General features: G+C 43.9%; 1 protein-coding gene across 1 annotated transcript in view; it reads left to right on the top strand.

Moving 5' to 3' along the window:
* The window catches only part of LOC126187471 (importin-4-like), a 132444-nt gene that overhangs the window by 14595 nt on the left and 105163 nt on the right, over positions 1 to 12686 (top strand). Inside the window, exon 3 of the mRNA XM_049928569.1 lies at positions 3046 to 3220. Within this exon, the coding sequence (XP_049784526.1) occupies positions 3046 to 3220 (175 nt within the window). The remainder of the gene's footprint in view (positions 1 to 3045; positions 3221 to 12686) is intronic.

Raw genomic sequence — 12686 nt, 5'->3', positions numbered from 1 at the left:
TGGCAGGCTACCCCATTGACTAATAAACTTCGTGCAATCAAGGAAGGTGCCATCATGGCGGAGTTCTTCCCTCCAACCGTACAGGCGGGGACCTACCATCTTCTGCTGTCTTCATATTGGCCATACTGGGTTGACCTATGGTTGTATACTCCACAATGAATGCCCCCTCTCCACTTGGGCCAGGTTCTCCCCCTCTTCTCCCTGTGTTTTATCTGGTCTTCTATGCCATTTGTTTACCTTTTTCTTGTGTCTTCTTCACCTGATGTGATCATGGTATGTTGCAGGTATTGGGAAGGGATGGTGGCGATGCTGGTGCAAGTCTCTGGCGTGCCCCTACTCAAGCCATTCCCCCACCCTCCTGTCCTGCTGTTCTTTACTTTTTGTGCTGCCCTGACATTCTATTTACCTCTTTATTTGCCCTTTCCCCCTTCCCTCTTGGCTGTGCTGTGCTGTGCTGTGCTGTGCTGTTTCAGTTCCTCCTTTGCTTCCTGCCACCTTAAATCATGGACCAATGACCACGCTATGTGATCCCCTCCCCCATCCAACCAGCCAGCCATCCATCTACCTGTGTACACAGTGCTTGGCCTTAGTTGCACAGTCTCTAGTTTTGGAACTGCTCTCTGATATAAAGCTGAATTGGCTGCTTCACACTTGTCAGCTAAAGACTAGCTGCTTCCAGAAGCTTAATGCACTGTGCTTCCTCGCCGCACATATTGGGGTGCAAATTGTATTATTTATCTCATCATTTACTGGTCCCTGTTTTCATCCTAATTGCCTAGGAGTACCAGGTCTGGTTTGGAAGCACCTTCACTATGAAACTATAAGACATAATCCATTGTGGAGTCAGACTGGCCACTCCGGTGTATTCTGGTCTAGTCCTGTAGATAGTCTGCTTGCTGACGTGGGAATCATCCCTTTTCAGTTCAATCAGTACCAGCTGTTACACACTTATGCAATTGTGATCCTACAATTTCCTACTCATCCAACTCATAGCATTAGTTTTGCATATGAGGGCACTGACCCTGACACCCGCCCTCAGTTGGAGCATACTTCGCAGTCCTGAGACCTGGACTCATCTCCTTAAAATGTGCTCCCCATGTTTTACCTGTACACTCCCCCTTGGTATCCAGGCAATGTATTAGGACTGATCTATTTTGAGGTCCTAAAGTCTGTTGCTCCCTTGGGTTTTCAGTTTCCGTTCCTTTCAGTTCCTCATTAGTATAGGCATGCTATCTTTATTTACAGTGACAGCTCTAAAACTGTGGATAAGATTGGATATGCTTTTAAGTGTCCTGCCAATCAGGAACAACATTGGTTGCTGGGAACATGCATTTTTATGGCAAAGCTGATGGTCATTAACTGAGCCCTAAGCTTTATTAAAGGGGCCTCCTTTGACTATATTCTATTTTGTAGTGACTCAATGAGCAGTATCAGGCAACTGATCTGTGGTATCTGCTTTTCATGACATCTTGGACCTTTGTTGTATTGCCTGCTTAACTGACTTCTGGTTCCCAAGTTGTGGGTATTGCAGGAAATGAAATGGCAGACTGTTTGGCTAGACGAACCATTACTCGTCCCATATTCATTTTGACAGGCTTGAATGTGGATTTGTTGCTGCAGATAAGGTGTCTGCTGTCTCAGAAATGTAACATTGTCTGGTGGGCTACTCCCCCACTAATCTACCATCCTCGTGCCTTTGCATTTGTCATACTAAACTAACCCATAGTTTTATTTTGTGTAATGAGCTACCCCCATCTTGTGGTTGTGGAGTGTTGTAGACAGCTCATATCCAGTGAAATGCCGCCACCTTCTGGCTCTCCATGATGAGCATGATCTTTGGAATTGTTTGTCTCTAATATTGGAAGGCTAGTCATAGACATTTGAACTAGTTCTCAGTTTCCTCCATGCTAGAGGTGTTTATTATGATAAATGGAGTTTTAAACTACCTTCGGAATGGTTGGGATTGGGGCATCTCTTGTTGCTTGCTGCATCTGGGGACCCTTGACCCTGCATACTTGGACCCCCTGTCATCCCTCTTTTACTCGGTATTAATTGCTTTTAGGTGTTGTTTGCCCCTTCTTCTGCACCCTGTATTAAGTTTTAGGGGTGTCACTGTTGAATAGCAGGTGTTGCTCCCTCATTAATGCTTTGACCCGAATGGAAAAAGGTGGTGCTCCTATTGTATGCAGAGCTCGGGACACACCCACCTTCTCCTGTAACTATTTCTCTCATCTTGCTTTATTATTGTCAGTCCCATTGATGTCCATTAAGTTTTCAGTCTTCTCATTTTTACTGTTCTGAATTCATGACAAGAAGGCATTCTTCACTCTGTAATTATCTTAACCTTTAGTTGGATTGGTTGGTATTAGGTATGGGTGGGGTTTCTTTTGCCACCGATGAGCCTTAGGAGACCCCCTCATCTCTTCTGACCTACATACTGGCCCAATCCATTTACTTTCATTTCCTCATAATTTTTTTCTCCACTTTGGCCTCAGTGTTGCCTTCAGTGCATAGATTTTACCACTCCTGTGTACTTTCATTATCTCATCACATTCCTGGCAGACGTCACTAACTCCACATGAAATACCCATTGACCGAGGACTGATGACCTAACCAGCCAACCAATTCTCCTGCAAAATAAAATTGGCAGCTAGTACCTTTTAGTAGCTCTATATGAATAAATGTAATAATTATCAATTTTGAACACAGTGTTATCTTCAGGTATTTTTTAAGTCTCTCTCTCTCTCTCTCTCTCTCTCTCTCTCTCTCTGTGTGTGTGTGTGTGTGTGTGTGTGTGTGTGTGTGTGTGTGTGTGTGTGTGTGTGTGTGTGTGTGTGTGTGTCAGTTCCTGAGATACTAGGAATTAATGTTTTAATAAAATGGAGGAATTATCAGTGAGAACCCAAATGAATTTCCACTCAAGCACAGTCTGTAGATGTTTGTCAAAATAGCATATGGTAGACATGAATATGATGTACAGTACAGACTGTAGCATCGACTCTGATGTATTAACAATGAGCACTTATTAAATTGGTGTTTGTGCAGGATCAAACAAGGTATACTGGAGACTTTGGTCAAAGAACAGCAGAAAAGTGTGAAGACTTCCATTGCACAATTTGTTGGAATCCTGGTGAAACATGAGCTGCCAAGCCAGAGCTGGCCCGAAGTCCTGCAGTTTATTCAGCAGCTGTGTTCTAGTGAAAACTATGCAGATAAGGAAGTAAGTTGATTCCATCACTGAAAAAACTTATTATTCTTGGTAGGAAAGTAAATTGTTTTTCACTGAAGCTTTTGTATACTTCATACTACCACCACTGTTACTCTGACCATTCATAGTACCTACTTAGTGCAGAGTTATTGCTCTGACTTTGTTCCCAGCAAAAACCTAAAAAAGGTTAGATGATGTGAATTGATTCCATTTAGTCTTAAATAGTGTCTAATTGTAAGTACTGTAAGAAGACTGATGCAGCAAGACGCCTATTCACTTGTTACTGAAACAGACATGTTTGTGGTGTGACGGACATGAAATAACAAAAAATTATATGCTTATGGAAATGTTTGCACCTTAGTTAAGTTTTGAGCAGTGCGGGGAGGACATTATTTCAAATCTATCCCTAGACATCAAAGATGTTACTCAACAAAGTGAACTGTAGACACCAATCTCAGTGGAAAGTAACTAATCATGTGACTGAGTACAGCTATGTTCCAACACAAAGTAGTGTGTATTGTTACCTTCTACTAAAAGTGCAAAAAATGTTGTTATGGTAAACCCCAGTGGCTAGCTGTTAATGCTAGCAATGTGGTGGTGGTGGTGGTGGTGGTGGTGGTGGTGGTGGAGGAATAACTATAATATATATTCTAGAACAGGTTGAAAGAGTGATTTGTAAGCAATCTTCTTTGTAGACTGATTGCACTTCCCCAGTATTCTACCAATAAACCAAAGTTTGTCATCTGCTTTACCCAGGACTGAGCCTATGTAATCATTCCATTTCATATCCGTACAGTATTACACCCACTATGGGAAAAGTATGTGTTGGGTTTCACAAGATCAGTGTTTTTGAAATCCATAGAGGAGGTCAATCTGTTAAAGATATCACACTACGTTCAAGCACAGAATATGGTCTAAGCTTCTACAACTAATGGATGTCAAGTATATTGGACAGTATTTTTGTGGATCAGTTCTACTATCCTTCGTGGAGAAGGGTGTGACCTGCACTTTCTTCCAACTATCGAGCATGGCTTTTTGTTAGTGATCTAAGATTACAGTTCAAAGGGGGTTAACTCGGCTGCAAATTCAGCACCAGAATCTGATAGGGACTCAATCGGGCCATGGAGTGTTGTTCAGTTTTGATGATTTCAGTTGTTTCTCAACACCACTGATACTAATGCTGATTTCATTCATCTTTTCAGTGAGTATTAAATTGGGGCAATTCGCCTGAGTTTTTCTTTGTAAAGGCACATTTGAAAATGGAGTAAAGTGTTTCAGCTTTTGCTTCACTACCCTCAGTTTGTTCTTGTCTCGTTGCCTAGGGACTGGATACTAACTTTGGTGCCTGTAATAGCCTTTACATACGACCAGAATGTCTTTGGTTTTTGTGAAAGATCAGTTGACAACATTCTGCTCCGGTAGTCACTGAAGGCTTCACGTGTTGCTCCCTTCACAATCAAGAGTTTCATTCAGCATCTTTCTGTCCAAAGCCCTACACTGTTCTACACCTGTAATACAATGATTGCTGTTTCTTTAGAAGTTTCTTCAGTGACTGTATATCATTATTAACTGTTCTACTGGGTACATATCTATCCAGTGCATAATCAACTATTCTTTTAAGCTCAAGCCGTAGTTCCTTTACATGCTCCTGCAATGTGCTGAAAGTTTAAAGTTCCGTATTGAGATATGACACTATTGATTTTTTATCTAGTTTACTGACCATATATAAATCTTCCTGCTTGTTTCAGTTGTCCTTTGTACTTTAGTAACCATTGTTGCCATAACCACACATGGTCACTGATGTTGATGCGGACATCCTCAGAGGTCAGGTCTATTTGCTCCCATTAAATTGAATAATGTCCATTATGGATGTGGTTCCAAATTATCTGTTCTAGGTAGTTTTCAGAGAAGGCATTTAGTAATGTTTCACAGGATGTCTTATCAGGCCGCCATTAACAACACTGTAATGTTAGCTGTTAATTGTTGGATGATTAAAGTCTCCACAATTATTACAATATGATTGGGGAACCTATGTACAGGTGACAGAGCTGTTCTCTGAAGTTTTCAGTTATACCAAATGAGTCTGGTGGGCGATAGGATCCATTTACAGGTTTATTCTGTGGCCATTTTAAAGTATCACAAGTCATCATCGAAATATATTAAACTTGGCTCTATAGTACAGGTTTCACAGTATGTATATTAGAATGTGTTCATAAAGACAGGCTGAAATAGAACAAATATGTCTGACATACGAGGTGCATTCAAGTTCTAAGGCCTCCGATTTTTTTTTCTAATTAACTACTCACCCGAAATCAATGAAACTGGCGTTACTTCTTGACGTAATCGCCCTGCAGATGTACACATTTTTCACAACGCTAATGCCATGATTCCATGGCAGTGGGGAAGGCTTCTTTAGGAGTCTGTTTTGACCACTGGAAATTCGCTGAGGCAATAGCAGCGCGGCTGGTGAATGTGCGGCCACGGAGAGTGTCTTTCATTGTTGGAAAAAGCCAAAAGTCACTAGGAGCCAGGTCAAGTGAGTAGGGAGCATGAGGAATCACTTCAAAGTTGTTATCACGAAGAAACTGTTGTGTAACGTTAGCTCGATGTGCGGGTGCATTGTCTTGGTGAAACAGCACACGCGCAGCCCTTCCCGGACATTTTTGTTGCAGTGCAGGAAGGAATTTGTTCTTCAAAACATTTTCGTAGGATGCTCCTGTTACCGTAGTGCCCTTTGGAACGCAATGGGTAAGGATTATGCCCTCGCTGTCCCAGAACATGGACACCATCATTTATTCAGCACTGGCGGTTACCCGAAATTTTTTTGGTGGCGGTGAATCTGTGTGCTTCTATTGAGCTGACTGGGGCTTTGTTTCTGGATTGAAAAATGGCATCCATGTCTCATCCATTGTCACAACCGACGAAAACAGTCCCATTCATGCTGTCGTTGCGCGTCAACATTGCTTGGCGACATGCCACACGGGCAGCCATGTGGTCGTCCGTCAGCATTTGTGGCACCCACCTGGATGACACTTTTTGCATTTTCAGGTTGTCACGCAGGATTGTGTGCACAGAACCCACAGAAATGCCAACTCTGGAGGCGATCTGTTCAACAGTCACTCGGCGATCCCCCCAAAACAATTCCCTCCACTTTCTCGTTCATGTCGTCAGACTGGCTTGTGCGAGCCCGAGGTTGTTTCGGTTTGTTGTCACACGATGTTCTGCCTTCATTAAACTGTCGCACCCACGAACGCACTTTCGACACATCCCTAACTCCATCACCACATGCCTCCTTCAACTGTCGATGAATTTCAATTTGTTTCACACCACGCAAATTCAGAAAACGAATGATTGCACGCTGTTCAAGTAAGGAAAACGTCGCCATTTAAGTATTTAAAACAGTCCTCATTCTCGCCGGAGAAAAAAAAAAATCGGAGGCCTTAGAACTTGAATGCACCTCATACAGTAAATAGCTGTGCCGTAAATTGATCACCAGATCCAGTCAGTACATGGGCAGGCACCATTACATAAATTGACGGTTGATTTTTGAACAGTAAACAGTGTATTTCAGGACCAACATCTACCTTAATCTCGCGCAACCAAAGTTCAAAACACGCTTCCTGAAACTGACACATTGAAGAGTCCATATAATTCCAGTGTAAACTAGCAGATAAACAAGATCCTGTCTCTTGTGGCTTAGTCCTATGTTGCCATTAGTCGTTTGTATCGTACAGAAACCACTCAACTTCCCTACAATTTGCATTGCATCAGAGTGTAATTTGAGATCACTGATACATTGTTGCATTTGTGTAAAAGTGTGCTCTTTGTTTTACGAATGCACTCTTACACACATTACATTTCCGAATTGGGCTACACCACACATGCATTGTAATTGCATGCACATTGCACTAACGTCGGTTCAGATTTGTTCAAATGGTTCTGAGCACTATGGGACTTAACATCTGAGGTCTTCAGTCCCCTAGAACTACTTAAACCTAACTAACCTAAGGACATCACACACATCCTTGCCTGAGGCAGGATTCGAACCTGCGACCGTATCGGTCCCTCGGATCGAGGCTGAAGCGCCTAGAATCGCTTGGCCACTATGGCCGTCAACATCGGTTTAGCTGGATTTGTTTCCGGCTGAAGTTCTAGGTAAACTGTTAGTATTCTCCATATGAGGCATTATTTCTTTTCCTGAAACGTCACTTTCGTTATCCCTTCCACTATCACTGTCGTAATCTGTAATACAGCAGGCAACAGTATAAATTTCGTCATTGACCGTCATTCCGTAACCACCATCACTGTCGTTCTGCAACCAAGCATCTACGTCACTATCATCTTCATTCGAACAAGCAGGAATGTTTGCTACAGTTTCAAAGAATTGAGAAATATTGACAACTTCACCAACTTCAAGTAGGAGGCTATACTGTTTACTGAGACATCTCAATCGTTCCCAAACTATGCAACTATAAAATTCAAGTCTGCGATATTTATCGATTTCAATATAGAAATCACTCTAGTATCTCTCTCTCTCCTTCAATAACTAATTTACCCTGTAGCTGTCTTCTATGAAGAAGCTCGATATACATATATCGTAACATACCAACTGTATACCGTCATTGTTTATGCAGAAAAGGAAGCTTTATAAAATATGTGACAACATAGCTCATCTGGATGCAATAAAGTGGGTTTGTGTTTTGAGACAGAATTTGCATCTATATTCACTTTTATCACAAATGTAAGTTTTTTAATATTATGTATGTTTCTCAGGTGTAAATAATGGTATCTGTTAGTAGTTACATAATGTCCTAGGGTACTAATTTTCAGGAGAGTGCGCTGGAAGTGTACAGCGAGTGAGTGAGAAATTGGTTTTTCCAAATAAAAATTCTGAAACATTTTCTTAACTGTAGTAGTTACATAATTTTCTTGAATATTTTGACTATATTGTGCAGCATATTACCTCTAACCTACTCTCCATGTAAGACATTAACCATTCTGTTCACTAACCATCCACAGTTTTTCTACCTTTACCACCTGGTTGTCACCTCCCTGTACACCACACCCACACCCAATCCCAATGACCTTGCTGCAATTGAATTGACTTTCCCAATATTTGACACCAAACCTACAACTTCCGTCTCAGTCACTGTGTCTAGCTATATCCTCACCCATGATTACTTCTCCTTTGACGGCATCACATACAAACAAATCCTTTGTATGACTGTGGGCCTCACTTGGCACCATTTTATGCTAATCTATCCATGGGCCATCTGGAGGCATCCTTAATAGCAATCCAGAATCCCTTCTCACCTGGTTAAGTCACTGATGGTATCATTATGATCTGGATAGAGGTTGAGCACACCCTATCCACATTTCTCCATGACCTCAGTACCTTCTCCCCATTCACTTCACCTTGTCCTTCTCACCCTAACATGCTGACTTCCTCGGTGTCAACTTCCACATCATGGATAGCTCAGTCAGTACCTCCATCCACATCAAACATACCAGCCACCAACAGTATTTCCACTTCGACAGCTGTCGCCCATTGCACACAGAGAAGTCACTCCCATACAGCCTAGCCATGCTGGGTGGGTATCTCGTTAAGGCCTTCAAAGATCGAAATTACTGTCCCGACCATGTCCAGAAACGGATCTCCTGTGCATTGTCTCACCCATCCCCCGCATACCCACAGTTTGACCATCAAGCAGTGTTCCTCTTGTGACTCAGTACCACCTGGGTCTGGAGCACCTGAATTGCATTCTCTGCAGGGATTTTGGCTACCTCTCATTGTGCACTGAAATGAAAAATAGCCACCCCCTGCTCCCCCACAATAGTACACTGTTTCCCATCCCTGACTGTGTATTATCCCTGACTGTGTATTATCCCTGACTGTGTATTATCCCTGACTGTGTATTATCCCTGACTGTGTATTATCCCTGACTGTGTATTATCCCTGACTGTGTATTATCCCTGACTGTGTATTATCCCTGACTGTGTATTATCCCTGACTGTGTATTATCCCTGACTGTGTATTATCCCTGACTGTGTATTATCCCTGACTGTGTATTATCCCTGACTGTGTATTATCCCTGACTGTGTATTATCCCTGACTGTGTATTATCCCTGACTGTGTATTATCCCTGCCTGTGTATTATCCCTGCCTGTGTATTATCCCTGCCTGTGTATTATCCCTGCCTGTGTATTATCCCTGCCTGTGTATTATCCCTGCCTGTGTATTATCCCTGCCTGTGTATTATCCCTGCCTGTGTATTATCCCTGCCTGTGTATTATCCCTGCCTGTGTATTATCCCTGCCTGTGTATTATCCCTGCCTGTGTATTATCCCTGCCTGTGTATTATCCCTGCCTGTGTATTATCCCTGCCTGTGTATTATCCCTGCCTGTGTATTATCCCTGCCTGTGTATTATCCCTGCCTGTGTATTATCCCTGCCTGTGTATTATCCCTGCCTGTGTATTTTCTATTTCTGTCCCTATTCCACCACTGCTCCCAATGTCTTGTACCACCAACAGTTGATTCCCTGTAATAGACCTAGATGAAAAAACCTATCCCATACATCCACCACCACCACCACCACCACCACCACCACCACCACCTCCTCCTCCTCCTATTGCAGTCCTGTCACAGCCATCTCCTAGCCTGCTCCATCAAAGGCAAGGCTGTAACCACTGTGCAACATTCTTCTTTGGTGTGACCACTATAAAGTTGTCTGTCCCCGTGAATGGCCACTGCCACACTAAGACCAAGAGAAAACTGGTGCACCTAGTTGCCAAGCATGCCACCTAAAATGTGCTAGATTTCAGTGATGGCTTTACTGCCTGTGCTTTCTGGATTCTTCCCTCCAACGCCAACCATTCTGAGTTGTGCTGGTGAGAACTTCAACATCTTTATTTCTCCCCCGCCTCCTCCCTCATCCACCCACCAGGTGTTGCATGTTTCTTTCGCAAGTTCGTATGTGGTGCACATGGGGCCCTGAGCTATTGCAACCCTTTATTCCTTCTCCCCCTGCGGTTCTGGGGATTAGAATCGGCCTGAGGTATTACTGCCTGTCATGAGAGGTGACTAAAAGGAGTGTCTCACTTTTTGGCCATATGAGTTCATGTCCCATTCTATGGTTTGACCTGCCACTTTCAAAATTATACAGAAGTGCGGGCCATATGGGGAAGGATGCCTTATGTGGTGCCAGAGTACCCTTGCATTTGGTCTCCTCAGTCTCTTGTCATGGCTTTGCATCTCCATCTGCGATTCAACTATTTGGGCGAGGACACTTTCCAGGGTATGTCATCTTCTTCCATTGTCTCCTGTCCTCTTTTGCCCCCATGATATTGGATTTCTCTGCACTCAAAACCAGCACAGCAGCCAGGCCGTTGTGGTGGGGCTGTCATGTACCCATTTGGTGGTAGCTCCCTGACAACACAGGGATCACACTGCTGATGCCTGAGCTGCAAGCACCCCACATATGCCGAGGAGTAGATGGCTGTCTTCCTGGGCATCAGGACTCCTGGAAACATCATGATGCCATTAGGCCTTTGCTGTGGGTGGGTGGCACCCGTGGAGAGAGCCCCTGATCAGTATGTGCGGCATCAGGGCGGATGACCCGCAATGAAGCAGACTATCATCTCTTGCTGGTGACCGTGCAGTGCCAGCAGTCACTAAGAAGGGCAAGATCGAATACAATGCAGACAGGTGTGACCCCAAATCGCTCCCCTCTCTCGCTACACCATGGGAGGAACGTAGAGCTACAGAACAGAGAGCCATACTCGCCTCAGACGAAGCTCCAATTTTTCGCTGAGCACCTTGAGGATAAGTTTGGAGCAGTGACAGCACTGTCCAAGATGAGAAAAGGCACAGCCTTAATTCAGACAGCATTCCCAGCCAAATCCCGAGCGTTACTCGCCTGTGACAAGCTGGGTGATATTCCTGTTTCCATCACTCCCCATAAAAGCCTCAACATGGTCCAGGGGATTATTTTCAATTGTGACCATCTCTTGCAGCCTGATGACAAGCTCCACACCAATTTAGAATGGTGGGGTGTTCATTTCATTTGGGTTCTTTAGAGGACCCAAAGACAGCAGGGTTGCTTCCGGTTCCTTCATCTTGGCGTTTGAGTGTGATTCATTGCCTGAAAAGGTGAAGGTGATGGTTTCCCGCTGCTATGTTAAACTGTATGTCCCTCCCTCTATGCAGTGCTTTAAGTGCTGGAAGTTTGGGCACATGTCTTCCCACTTCACTTCCAGCACCACATGTTGAGACTGTGGACATCCACTGCATCCAGATACTCAATGTGCACCACCTCCAGCTTGCATCAACTGTGGAGAGCACCACTCCCCCTTCTCGCCAGACTGCCCAGTACTCCAAAAGGAGCAGAAAATCATGGAGTAAAAGACCTGGACCAGTTGACATAACACAGAGGCTAACAGTAAATTTGAAAGATTACACCCCGTTTGGTTAATGTCAACATACACTGAAGTTACATCACCATTGCTGTCCCAAGTGCCTGTGGTTCCTCACTCTGTGCCACGAACAGTGAGCCCTCTAGGCCACCAGAATACATATGCCTCCTTGGTGTTAGGGGGCAAATCTTCTTCCGTTGCTCCCAAAGCAACTACTTCGGAAGCAAGGCCCCTCGTCCCCCCCAAATGCAGGGAACATCGGCCCCTCCCCATCTGCTGGAGAAGTAGCAGCCTGTGGGGTGCGTACTGTAAGACCTTCGGTACACACACCATCAGATTATTTGACTTGTCGCTCTAACAAAGTAGTAGAGTGTCAGCAATATGTCTCGTGGTCTTATCGTGGCGTGTTTGTCTTCTGCTGTTAGGTCAGACGATAGAAATGCCACTTGCACGGTTAGAGTAGCAGATTGACGGTGACCAACTTTAAACAGAACTTGATTAATTTTCACACACACTTATTAAAATAATAATAAAGCATAGATATTACGTAACTTGATTCTGGATGCTGTTTACAATTGACAATCTGAAGTTCGTTTGGTCTTGGTACGTTAATCTTATTCTCACATATCTCTGATACTTGACAAAGTGTCTATACATTTCTCTTCATGGCTATGTACAGGAATATGATAATCTTATTAGGCGCAGACTGAAACTTGACTATATACTGGTACAGACTAATGCAGACTGACTGATCGGAGGTCTTTACACTCATAATACCTCGCGTGTTCAGGTATCACTGCGAGAGTGTGATCCGCGAGGAGAAAAGGTTCTACGTTAGCAGCAATCTCATTGGCTGCGTTACATATTAATACGCAGATCGGCGGAAGCAGAATTTGGTCCATCTCTAAGACAGCGCCATCTCGTAGTGCAGAGACGGATGAGCGCTGCGCCTGCGCTGTTGTGCTTAGTGGGGCGTGCTCAAGTGGGAAAGTTGTGTACGCGCTGACTACGCGGAACTATGTACACAACACAGCCTCCTCCAGCTCCTCTCATGCAGGAGGAGT

Source organism: Schistocerca cancellata, chromosome 5 (assembly GCF_023864275.1).
Source record: "Schistocerca cancellata isolate TAMUIC-IGC-003103 chromosome 5, iqSchCanc2.1, whole genome shotgun sequence".
Lineage (NCBI taxonomy): Eukaryota > Metazoa > Arthropoda > Insecta > Orthoptera > Acrididae > Schistocerca > Schistocerca cancellata.
The sequence above is the reverse complement of the archived record's forward strand: the minus strand, read 5'-3'. Positions and strand labels throughout refer to the sequence as shown.